At 42.5% G+C, this 12,663-nt stretch overlaps 1 protein-coding gene across 4 annotated transcripts in view; it reads left to right on the top strand.

Annotated features, from left to right (window-relative positions):
- COL4A3 (collagen type IV alpha 3 chain) overlaps nt 1-12,663 on the top strand; it is a 138,261-nt gene that overhangs the window by 108,001 nt on the left and 17,597 nt on the right. For all 4 annotated transcript variants that reach the window (XM_047872294.1, XM_047872296.1, XM_047872293.1 and 1 more), the window contains 12 exons: nt 302-452; nt 792-905; nt 1,879-2,046; nt 3,937-4,026; nt 4,353-4,487; nt 6,675-6,773; nt 7,826-7,915; nt 8,215-8,354; nt 8,811-8,937; nt 10,222-10,302; nt 10,672-10,770; nt 11,005-11,052. In XM_047872294.1, the coding sequence (XP_047728250.1) occupies nt 302-452; nt 792-905; nt 1,879-2,046; nt 3,937-4,026; nt 4,353-4,487; nt 6,675-6,773; nt 7,826-7,915; nt 8,215-8,354; nt 8,811-8,937; nt 10,222-10,302; nt 10,672-10,770; nt 11,005-11,052 (1,342 nt within the window). The remainder of the gene's footprint in view (nt 1-301; nt 453-791; nt 906-1,878; nt 2,047-3,936; nt 4,027-4,352; nt 4,488-6,674; nt 6,774-7,825; nt 7,916-8,214; nt 8,355-8,810; nt 8,938-10,221; nt 10,303-10,671; nt 10,771-11,004; nt 11,053-12,663) is intronic.

The raw sequence follows: 12,663 nt of genomic DNA, 5'->3' as shown, positions 1-12,663 counted from the left end.
TTTTTTAATGTTTATTTATTTATTTTGAGAAAGAGAGCGTGCATGCACATGAGTGGGGGTGGGCAGAGAGAGAGGGGGACAGAGGATCCAAAGGAGGCTCTGCACAGACAGCCCAATGTGAGGCTCGAACTCACGAACCGTGAGATCATAACCTGAGCTGAAGTTGGACGCTCAACTGACTGAGACAGCCAGGTGCCCCAGAACAGATTATTTTCCATTTAATAGCCCTAAAGACCAGTCGGTAGTCAAGAAGGATTTGGAAGCATTATATAGTAAAACTAACACGACTTCTGTGGAACAGGGAGAGCCGGGACTAGCCTTGCCTGGAGAACCAGGAACGCCAGGTTTTCCGGGAGAAAGAGGCAATTCTGGGGAAAATGGAGAAATTGGACTCCCTGGACATCCAGGTCTCCCTGGGATTCCAGGAACCAGAGGGCTTGATGGACCACAAGGTACAGTGGCGCGTGTGATTATTTTTCTCCACTGCGATCTCTGCTAAAAGGCAGCAAATTGAAAGTGTGCTAGGATGAAGAGTTCTTCTCAAACTTCTAGTTCAACAGACAGAATCTGCGGGTCCTAATTATTTTTCCATTCAACATCACTGCCCTACCTTTATTTTTTTCTTTCCTTCCTCCTTCCTTCCTTCTGTCCTTTATAGTGAGTTTCCTCTGTAAAAAGGCATATCCACTGTATTAAATATAGGTTCAATTTAGGGGGAAAAGTTACAAGAGAATGATTTTACTAGGACCTTGGGTTTTGGCATCTGAATATATTCTGGGACCGTTTTGTAGGGGATCCAGGGAAGGCTGGACCACCTGGAGAAAAAGGACCCCCAGGAAGGTGCATGGAGGGTCCGAGGGGAGCCCAAGGACTTCCAGGATTAAATGGATTGAAAGGTCAACAAGGTAAGAGGAGGGCCTTGAAACTAGTCATTAGGCAGATAGGTGACTTGAGACTCCAGCTCTGCGCTTTGCTGCTTAACATGGGAACTGTCCAGCAGCAAGTGCTGACCACTGTTCAGCAGGGAATGTTATTTTAGCCATCTAAACCTTGTCGTGGATTTGTTGCAGTGAGTACCATCTATAGAGTAAGAGACCTCAGGTTAGTATAGTAAAATTGGTTTCTGCCTTGTACACATGACTGAGTATATATACATATTGAGGATATATACATATATATGTATATTTACATGTATATTTATGTGCATATAAACTCCCAGAAAAAAAGTTTTATCATTACCTTCATTAGTATATAAAGTGGTAAATTTTGATATGTAGTTAATTGCTTCCCAAGCAACATAAAATAAGCTTATGAAATAAATCTAAATTATGCAGGCTAGATGGCCCAGATTGTGTGAAACTTATTCTATTTTGTTGGCTCTTCTCAATCAGATCTGTGAACTGAGAAAAATCGTTTAGAGCTCAGCTAATGCCTATGAGCTATCATCCTGCTTTTATGTTCACAATCCAATGTTGGGCTAAGAGATTAATGGTTGTCGTAGTGCTGTTGTTGTTTCCAGAAGTATCTGGTGGCTCGCCTCCACGTGGGTGGCTCTGTATGTATTATTCTGCAGGTTAAAGACTGAGCTACAGTCATAAAGTGCAGTCCCAGGATATGTCTGCAGGACTAGAAAATAGATCTAAACTCTACACTTTTATTACTGCATGAATCACTGAAACAGAATGTTAAAGGTAGAAGTGATCTTAGAAATTTCACAGAAGGGGATGAAATCAGCCAATTGATCAGATGAGTGTGTGGTTTGCCCATAATCACACAGCTAAATATTTATAGTCATAAAAAATATTTCTGGAGTCGGTAGGGAAAGCAGTTGTGTGTTCATTTGTTCATTCATTCATTCATTCATTCATTCATACCTAGGCAGAAGAGGTGAAACGGGGCCAAAGGGAGACCCAGGTATTCCAGGCTTGGATAGGTCAGGCTTTCCTGGAGAACCCGGACCACCAGGGATGCCAGGTCATCGAGGTGAGGTGGGACCACCTGGTCAAAAAGGATATCCAGGAAATCCAGGATTTTTAGGACCACCAGGTATCTTTTTTATGCTTTTATTTTTCTTCTGTCTTCTTCCTTTTAAGGTGGCTGTAAAAATTGGACATAGACCTAGGCTTTTGACTCTACACTTCTCTTTGAGTTAGTATAAGTGTTTCCTACTGAATTATTTGTAAGGGGTCAGTGTTGGTGGTGGGATGGTCACATTTCACAATTACCCAGAGTATGGCAACTTTGGCTGTGCAATCCTTTCTATATGCCACTGCTAAAATACATTTGACAGTATTTTCTTGAGAATTTTTGCATCTATATGTATAATGGATATTAGTTATTTTCTTTTCTTGTGATATCTTTGTCTGGTTTTGGTGTCTGGGTAACACTGGCCTCCTAGAACAAGATGGGAAGTATTCCCTCCTTTTGTATTTTCTGGAAGAGTTAGTGAAGAATTGATATTCCTTAAACGTTTGGTTGAATTCACCAGTGAAGTCATCTGAGTCTGGGCTTTCTTTTGTGGGAAGTTTTTACATTACCAAATCAATTCCTTGTTATAGGTCTACTCAGATTTTCTATTTCTTCTTGAGTCAGTTTCAGTAGTCTGTGCCTCAGTAGGAATTTGTGCGAATGCCCCAAGTTACCTGATTTGCTGACATAGAGTTGTTTCTAGTATTCCCTTATCATTCTTTTTATCTCATCACTGTTTTTATAGTTTGTATGTTTGGGAAGAATATTCTAATAGTCACAGCATAAGGACCTCATTCATCTCATTCCTTCAGAGAAGAACCCAGAAAAACAACTTAATCTACAAATCATTCTTTCATTTATATTATTAAGCTTCTCCCACATGCCAGCACTAGAAACATGTCAGTGGACAAGATTCCACCTCTGACAATGGGAGAGACAATAACAAATCCATTTAAAAGCTAAATTCAGGGTGCCCAGGTGGCTCAGTTAGTTAACCATCTGACTCTTCATTTCAGCTCAGGTCATGATCCCAGCATCATAGAATGAGTCCCACATTGGGCTCTGTGCTGAGCATGGAGCCTGATTAAGATTCTCTCTCTCTCTCTCTCTCTCTCTCTCCCCCCCTCTCTCTCTCTCTCTCTCTCTCCCCCCCCAAAATAAATAAAAATAAAAATAAATAACTAAAAAATAAAAACTAAGTTCAATAGTCAACAGCTGCTGTGAGGAAAATAAAATAAGGGAACACAATAGAAATCCACACGGGGTTTGGGAGGAGGGAGCACTCCATCACTTCACCATGTTCTACTTTCTTTTTTTTTTTTTAATGTTTTTATTTATTTTTGAGACAGAGAGAGACCGAACATGAGCAGGGGAGGGGCAGAGAGAGGGGGAAACACAGAATCTGAAGCGGGCTCCAGGCTCTGAGCTGTCAGCACAGAGCCCGACGCGGGGCTCGAACTCACGGAGGGTGAGATCATGACCTGAGCTGAAGTCAGACGCTCAACGGACTGAGCCACCCAGGCGCCCCCCCATGTTCTACTTTCATCTGCAAATGTGATTTGCTACCCATGACCGCCGCAACCCTAATTTAATAAAGAATGTTTACTGGTCAATCACCTAGATAAATATGGTTATTTTTCTGTTTACAGAAATCATTTCTTCAACTCTCTTTAGAATTATAACTTATTTTAGGGGCACGTGGTTGGCTCAGTTAGTTAGTGTGTGACTTCGTCTCAGGTCATGATCTCACGGTTTGTGAGTTCGAGCCCCCAATAGGGCTCTCTGTTGTCAGCATGGAGCCCACTCCGGACCCCTCTGTGCCCCTTTCTGTCTGGCCCTCCCCTGCTTGTGCCTCTCTCTCTCAAAAATAAATAACATTAAAAAAAGTATAACATTTTATTTTATGGAATTTTTCACTTCTGTCATTCTGCACAATCTGAGCTGTCTTGTGTTAACGTGTTTCCACAGGTGAAAAAGGAACGACTGGCATGATGGGCTATCCAGGACACATTGGTCCTCCGGGGCCTCCCGGAAACCCAGGAACGCCAGGACAGAGGGGTAAGTGATGGAGTATCTTCCCAAGAACAGGAGGAAGGAGCAATGTTCACTTACATAACGGAAAAATAAATTATGTTTTACCCTTTGAGGGCAATATAATTCTGAGAGAACCACGTATTCGATTTTGCTATTCTTTGTATTCCTTTTTCCATTTGAATGGAGTCGAATTTTCTCCTTGCAATCTTATGCCACTGCTTTTAAATGACTGCCTGTTTTGGTTTATCTGTCTTGTTTTGTTTTGTTTTATGGTAAGCACTGTTAACTTTCGAATCCTTACAAACAAGTTCAAGAAGTAAGGAACTGACATTGTTACTCCTGTTTTTTAGGTGACTTTGGAATCCCAGGAGCAAAGGGTGAGAAAGGGCCCCCAGGAGCCCAGGGTGAAGAAGGAGACAAAGGACCCCAGGGGCCTTCTGGAATATCCCACCTACTGGGGGACAAAGGAGAACCAGGCCTCAAAGGTACAGCCTTCCTTTTGTGTAGAACCAGAACATCACAGCTGGTTCTGAGACTAAGAATGATCCAAGAAAATCCCTGTAGTTGACAAATGAAGACCGTGAGAACCGATCCTCAACATCCTGCTCAGTCACAAAGCCAGTTGGTGGCCCAATCCTGGATTAGAACTGGGTCTTGGCATTCCTTGCACAATTACGTGTTGTCTCCTTAATGTGTGACTTTTCACTTCTTTTTAAAAACTTTTTTAATGTTTATTTTTGAGAGAGACAGAGTGGGAGTGGGAGAGGGGCAGAGAGGAAGGGAGACACAGAATCCAAAACAGGCTCCAGGCTGTGAGCTGTCAGCACAGAGCCTGATGCCGGGCTCAAACTCACGGACCATGAGATCATGACCCGAGCCAAAGTCAGACGCTTAACCAACTGAGCCACCCAGGCGCCCATGACTTTTTATTTCTAAGTTAATTCTGCATTTGGGTCTGCTGTATTTAAACTGCCCCTAGTCAATTTTAAATCATAAGCCTCAAAACCACCTTTTTGCCAAGAATGGTAAAAAGTAATCTTAGATTGGCATACAAAGTTTCTTTATCACTTGCCCTTTGCGTACCTCGCCAGCCACATGACAGATAATTTTTCAACAATTATTTTTTAGGACCTATTGACTAGGTATTTTATTATGTCCTAAAGACATAGAGGTGAGCAAAGCAGAGGTAGTGTCCTGGTCATGAGGAAACTTACAGTTCAGTGGGGGAAAAGGGGGGAAGAGACATCAATAGATCTGTAGACAGTTTATGTATAGGGCCAGGCAGTAAACATCTCAGGGGTTCTGGCCCCAGATATGGTCCCTGTTGCATAGTCATTTTTAGAGTTTAGTGTAAAAATGTTAAAAAAACCATTTTTAGCCCTCCAGCCATACCACACCAAACCAGATTTGGCCTGCTAACCCCCTGCAAGCCCAAAGCAGGAACATGCTAAATAATATATATTTTTAGATTGTAATAAATGACATCGATAGAAAAAAAATGTTACAAAAGAAAATAATCTAACCCCCTGCTCCTCGTCATTCCTTTGTATGTGCTATTTTCTTGCCTGGGCATCTTGTCCTGTTTCATGGTTTTTCCACCCAACTGGCGCCTCTTCAGTCTTTAACACACACACACACACACACACACACACACACACACACACACACACAGTCCCCTCTTACAGAAATTCTTCCCTGTAGCATATTGTACCCAGCTCTGTTACAGAACTTATCACACTGCATGGTAATTGTGTATTTACCTGGCTGACTCCCCAATTAAACACTAAAAACTTGGGAAAAGGAAACATGATTTATGTTTCCAGTGCTTGGCACAACACCTGTCTATTAATTAGATACTCAGCGCTTATGTGAATGAATAAGGATATAGGCAGGAAAACTGCCCAAGGAAGGGAATCTTGAGAAAGGGCACAAAGCCGGGCCACAGACATGTCAGAAAGTGCTCCGGATACCATGGAAGGAGTTTGTAATTTGCCCCGCATCAAAGGTATCACAGATTCAAGGACCATTTTGAGCCAGAAAGTAAAGCGATCAAAGCCATGTGTTATGCAAAGTAGGACAGTTTTGTGGGAAATTTGCAAGCATCGCAGACTGCACAGCTGGGTTCAGATCCCAGCATGATCACTCATTGATTGTGACTCTAGATTAGTCCGTTGACTTCACAGAGGCTCAGTTTGGTCGTCTCTACACCCATTCTAGAAAGGCTCAAAGACAGACTGACATTGCCTGCAGATTAAATAAGATAAATAAAGAAAATGATGTCTGTCATGTACTAATTAATAAATGGTCATTGTAATCAATGGATTTGAGAAAGGGATGCTCTGGACAAGAATCGTGTAATAAATGGTCCTCTGTCGTTACTAAAAGAAAAAAAATTTTTTAAGAAGCTATATTTAGGCCACTCATTCTTAAAATGAAGCGTAAATATCATCATTGCTAGTGTCACTGAAGAACTAACTCATGCCAAGCATGATGCTAATACTTTACGTATATTATCTCATTTAATCCTCTTTGAAAAGAGCCCACATCTGCCTGTGCTCTTAATAAAAATGCTATGGATGTATTACAATAATGTCTCATCAATTTTAACCAGGATTGAACTAAGTCTGATAAAATTCTAACCTGTGTTTTTAATCCATGGTTTTTAACTTTAGGATTTGCAGGGAAGCCGGGTGAGAAAGGAAACAGTGGTGTTCCAGGGTTACCGGGTTTAAAAGGACTCCAAGGGCCACCTGGACCACCAGGACCACCAGGTAGAGCAGATTCTCTGATAGAAATATCAGGAGTTAAGTTTCCCTACGTCTGAACATAACAAAAATGTATTTCTTGACTTACTGGGTTGAATATGAATTTTGCTCCCATAGTGTTCCAGCAGAAATTTGCTTCACGATTAAATCAGAATGAAGCTATTTATAGTCAGCCTATATTAACTAAAAAATATTAACTTACACAGAGTTCCATTTTTGAACATTTGTTTTTAGAGAGAAAGAGCACAAGTGGGGGTGAGGGGCAGGGGGAAAGAGAGAAAAAGACAGAGAGAGAGAGTACAAGTGGAGGATAGGGGCAGAGAGAGGGAGGGACAGAGAGAGAGAAAGAGAGAGAGAGAGAGAGAGAGAGAGAGAGAGAATCTCAAGCAGGCTTTATGCTCAGTGTGGAGACCGATGCAGGGCTCGATCCCACAACTCTGGGAACATGACCTGAGCCGAAATCAAGAGTCAGATGCTCAATGGACTGAGCCACCCAGGCACCCCCAACGTTCCATATTTGCACCAAAAATGTTATTTTGACATTGCTGATATGTATTATAAACTATAATTTATCACAGTATCATATATCATAGAAGAAAATCAGGTAATGATTTAGAGGTTTCCGGATTTGCCTTTCTTTTTTTTTAAGCATGCTATTGAGTTTGCAAAGTAAATTTTTAAACAATTACAGTAGCCCCCTATTCTCTATGACATCAGTGACAAAATATGTTACATGGCAATAAAACTTCAGTATTGCATTTGGAAATTTATTGCAATATGGTGGCAGGAACCCCCTCTTTTCTGCTGGCATTGGTCCTAGAATGGTTTTGATGTTTGAACTCCAGGCCTGCTGATAAGAATCTAAAGTTCTCTAATTTTACGTTTTCTGGGTACTCAGTCCCCTCCTCATCTGAAGGCAGAAAGGTAGCTACACAAGGACATAACCTAACTGATCTGGCTGCTTAGAATTCATTTATTCATACAAGCAACAAATATTTACTGACACCTACTATGTCCAGGAACTGTGCAGGACATGTGACTATTTATTTCTTCTCCAGGCCCCAGAGGAGATCCAGGCAACATTGGGAATCCCGGGGCACAAGGACCACGTGGTGTGCCAGGAAGCATGGGGATCATGGGGGTGCCAGGTAAGGTATAAGGTCCTGTCCGTGAGCCGAAAGCCCAATTCTATTCTAGATTTTCTGTATGGTTTGTTGTTTCGGTTTCCCATTTGGTAGAAAGTTGGTGTAAAACTAGATTTACTTTTAGACAAACATACTGTGTGCAATTAGAACACAGATGAGAACTAAATAAATGTTCATATTGTGTAAAGATCACCCATGATAACTAGTCAACATATCAGTGATTCTAAAAAGCCAGAAAGGTGGTTTATACAAAAGTGAGAAGCAGAACGTTTCATTTTCCCTGACCTCTTTCCTAATTGCAGGTCCTAAAGGACACAGGGGAGCTTTGGGACTACCAGGTTTAACTGGAAGGCCAGGCCTCCCAGGTGTTCACGGTCTCCAAGGAGAGAAGGGAGAGCCGGGTTATTCAGCAGGTGCAAGGCCAGGATCACCGGGACCAAAGGTATACCGGCCACTGAAGTTGTTATGCTTTAGCGAGGGGGCTGAGTCTCTAAGTATCAGCAAGTGTCTAGATTCAGTGTGGGCAAAAAGCATTGAAAATACAGCTGTGTTTTCAGGTGATGATTTGGGTTTTTTTAATCCTGTTTCCACAGCTCAGAATGCCTATCACACAGCTATTGGCTTATGAGTTTATCCCTCCAATTTCAATACCCAAGGAATTGCTTATCCCTGTTCCTGCCATTTAAGCATCCTGCCTTTGCATTTTGCACCGGTTCCAGCAAATCCCGTAGCCATCCTGTCCCTGGCCCCTGTCACACTGCCTGCATCAGCAGACATTTAATAGGAATCGTTAACTCAGTAACTATATCACTAACTAAATGCTAGCAGAGTCGATACTCAATTCTGATCACATATCCTGCTTATATGAGAATTCTAAAGGTGTTTGGCTGACTTTAAGGGAGATCCAGGATTTCCAGGTGACATGGGAAGGAAAGGAGAAAGAGGGGTACCTGGAGCACCTGGACATTCGGGGCCTGCTGGACCTGAGGGAGCCCCTGGAAACCCCGGAAGTCCTGGTCACCCAGGTGAGCGTTGGCTTTACAACTCGGAAAGCCGGAAGTGGGACACTCAGCATAGCCCTCACCTCCTAGAATCAGCTGCGTAAATTGAAAGCTATTTAGGTGTTTGTACTATGATTGCTTTTATTCAACTTTGACCATCAAATTCTTAGACTCTGAGGAACGGGAAATCAATCAGGAGGAGCCCCGATCCTGTCTATAACATCTAAAAACCTGATCCTGTCCATAAAACTTAAGTTCTGTCTCAAAGAATTCAGCCTACGGACACAAAATGTTAGTTCATTGGGACACATGGGTGGCTTAGTAGGTTAAGTGTCCCCCTTCGGCTCAAGTCGTGATCTCGTCATTTGTGGGTCTGAGCCCTGCGTCCTGCTCTGTGCAGACAGCTCAGAGCCTGGAGCCTGCTTCGGATTCTGTGTCTCCCTCTCTCTGTCCCTCCCCCACTCATAAATACACTTGAAAAAAACTTTTTTAAATGTTAGTTCATTGCCCAACCGCATATTCGTATTACTTTTCTAGGGCTTCCATAACAAAACACAGACAGGGCACTTAAACAGCAGAAATGTATTTTTTCACAGTCCTGGAGTCTGGAGTCTGAGCTCAGGATGTCAGCACGGATGGTTTTTTCTTCTGAGGCCTCTCTCCTGAGTTGGGCAACTTCCTGCCGTGTCTTCACATGATCTTCCTTCCTTGCGTGTCTGTGTCCTAATCAATGCCTCTTGTGAGGACACCGGTCATATCGGATCAGGCCCCACCCTGGTGACCTTGTTTTAACTTAATAGCTTTTTTTAAAGACCCAGTCTCCAAATACAGTGATCTCTGGAGGTTCTGGGGTTAAGGACTTCAACGTGAATTTGGGAGCAAACACTGTTGTGATTTTTTTTTTTTTTTCTGGCATGGTTTCAGGTTGAGCATTGGCTTTCTTTCTCATTTGCCTATAAATTTGAGTTTAAGTTTTTGTTTTATTTTATTAAAAACAACCACCAGGCTACTGGGTTGCAGCTTACTGAAAGATAACATTTAAACCGTCTTTTCAAATACGGAAAGGTTCAGTGGATTTGCTGTTAACTCCCAGTTAAAGTCATAAATCAGATGCTGAGTGGCCGTGTGGCTGGTGCACAAACACGTTTGAAAGTGATTCGACACATCTCTGCTCTGCTTCTCTGGCGAAGGGCCTGAAGGCCAGTGTGAGGCACTGGTGACTATAAAAAAAGGACCATTTCTGCCATTGTTGTAACCATTTACCTTGTGCTATTCTTTTTTTCCCTTCTCTTCTCTCTTTATTTATAGGAAAGCCGGGCCCTGATGGTGATTTGGGGTTAAAAGGCATTAAAGGCTTCCCCGGTCCTCCAGGAGTAAAAGGCCCTCCAGGTTCCATTTTTGTACTTTGTCTATTTCCCCTTCAGGATGGATGGAATCTTTGCATACCTATCTGCTGCTCCTTAGAAATTAGCTCCCAGTTACTCAGTCCCCAGACCAAAAAAAAACAAAAAAAAAAATGAGGTTAGGTATTGATACCTATCTAATTCAAAGATCTGCCAGCCTCCACCTTCTGAAGTGATGATCTTCATGGTAGTATAAATCTGTTCATAGTTTTCACTGTGAAGGGAGCATCACATAACTACAGTTCTGGGGGGCAGGGGGAAGGAGCACCTTTAATAGAATTCTACATATCCAGTGTTCACATCAGGCCATTGCCAGGAAGTATGCCCTCTCTTCGAATGGCATTTCTTTGCTCAGGACCTCCAGGATTTCCAGGACCTCCCGGACCAATGGGGATGCGAGGCAACCAGGGACGTGATGGAATCCCTGGCCCAGCAGGAGAAAAGGGAGAAACAGGTACACGTTGCTCATGAGCTTGGGTCCACTGGTTTCATTGTGCATTGAATGGTCAGTGCCATTGTAATCCTTCACTGCTCTAGAGATACTTCTCCAATGGAATCGATGATCTTTAATGTGTTCTGGGTGTGTGGTGATTAAACTTCCTTCTGTTGCCACAGTGAAACTGACCAAGCAGAATATATGAAATTAACCACATATAAAACACTCAGGTACCAAATTTCTGTCTTTCAGGTTTGCTGAAAGCAGTTCCAGGCCCCAGAGGGAGCCCTGGAGTTCCAGGTGAGCAGTGCTTCACCCACCCCCCACCCCCTGACCCTGGTGATCTAGATTTCAAGGACAGAATCTAATCAAAATCGCCTGGTATATAAAATAAACTTAACATATTGAATTAAAGAAGTCCCAGTGGTAATTTAAGATGTTTACATTCTTAGTATTCAAGATGCTTAAAAATTATGACCACCATTGCAAAGTGAATGAATCAGCAACTGTGATCCAACTTTGGAATTTCTTCCCATCGAAAGTCTTTAAAAAATCAGAAGACTTCCTATGCAGTCCTTGGTTGTGGCTGTTGGCATGGTTTAAATGTATCACCTCCTAAAAGGGTGTAGGGGGAATTTCTGGCTTGTCCATGAGCACCCTCTCTCTGTGAGCACCCCCTCTCTGTGAGCACCCCTCTCTGCTATTCTGAGCAGGGGGCAGCGGGGTGGGAATAACATGCAGTGATGACACGAATTCTTTCCCACCTTGTTATCTTCATGGGTCTGACTCCCATCCCCAGGGCCAGCTTGTGGTTCAGACTATTTTTTATGAAGGGCTGGCTACCAGTAACTCTCTCAATGCCAAACATGGCAGTTTGCAGAACATGTCATTCAAAGTATATACAAGATTTTAGGTTGACAGACTCTGAGTCCGGATTTCTCATGGCAGTGTTTTACAAGATAAGCAGCTTCTTCAAACTTTTTCCATTTTGTGGAGAAATTTGCCAGAAGAAATATTAGATCATTTGCATCTTCTATGGACCCTTCACAGACGTGGGTCCTGCAGACAGGAGTATTTTATTAGCAAAAAGCGTTCTTCCTACTGAGGACCTCTGGGTAGCGATGCTTGCGGGAACCAGCAGGGAGTAGCTGGGTCCTACTGAGAAGCTCAGAGGGGCAGGAACTGCCTCTCCACCTGTGAGCTCAACTGTGAAAGTCTACAAGAGCTGCACTTTTCCATTTGTTTCTTGGTGGTGTCACGGTCTCTTTGGTTGAGCTCAGTGTCCTCACACTTCCTGGACCCCACCTTCCTCCACGAGCATGGAGGCTTCTCCAGGTCTCGTTCACAGATCAGGTTTTAGACTTACGGCCAAAGGGAGAGTTTCCGTTCATTTTCCTAGGCTAAGCTCAAAGTTTAACCATTTGGAGTGAGAATACTTTGGCATGTGTTTGGAAATAAAATTTAATATAAAATAATCATACCTTAAGTCCAAAAGCCTTAAAAAAAATAACAACTAGCCCAATTATGTAAGTAGATGATTATGTGCCTCAGTCCCTCTAGGATAAGTAAATATGGAGAAGATTTCATTGAGACTCCCAAATGCTAAAATGAAATCATACTGTGAAACAAAGAAGCATCTTTATGGGCATGGACCATACAACCTAAGACCACATCTTGGGTCTCCGACCACTGCCAGACTCTGTTGTACAAATACCCAGCATTTCAGAGCTTCAAGTGAGCTGAAGCCATCTAACCGCTTTCTTTGAAAAACGTAAATTGCAAGTATAAAAAAAAAAGCTAAAGAACATGATAGACAAAGGCTAGATATTCAATATTTTAATATTCATCCATTTTATTTTCATCATCACTCTGCCTTCCTGCACGATAACGTCCCAAGCCCTTCCCTGTGCT

Source organism: Prionailurus viverrinus, chromosome C1 (assembly GCF_022837055.1).
Source record: "Prionailurus viverrinus isolate Anna chromosome C1, UM_Priviv_1.0, whole genome shotgun sequence".
Taxonomy (NCBI): Eukaryota; Metazoa; Chordata; class Mammalia; order Carnivora; family Felidae; genus Prionailurus; species Prionailurus viverrinus.
This window is presented reverse-complemented; position numbering and strand designations above follow the sequence as displayed.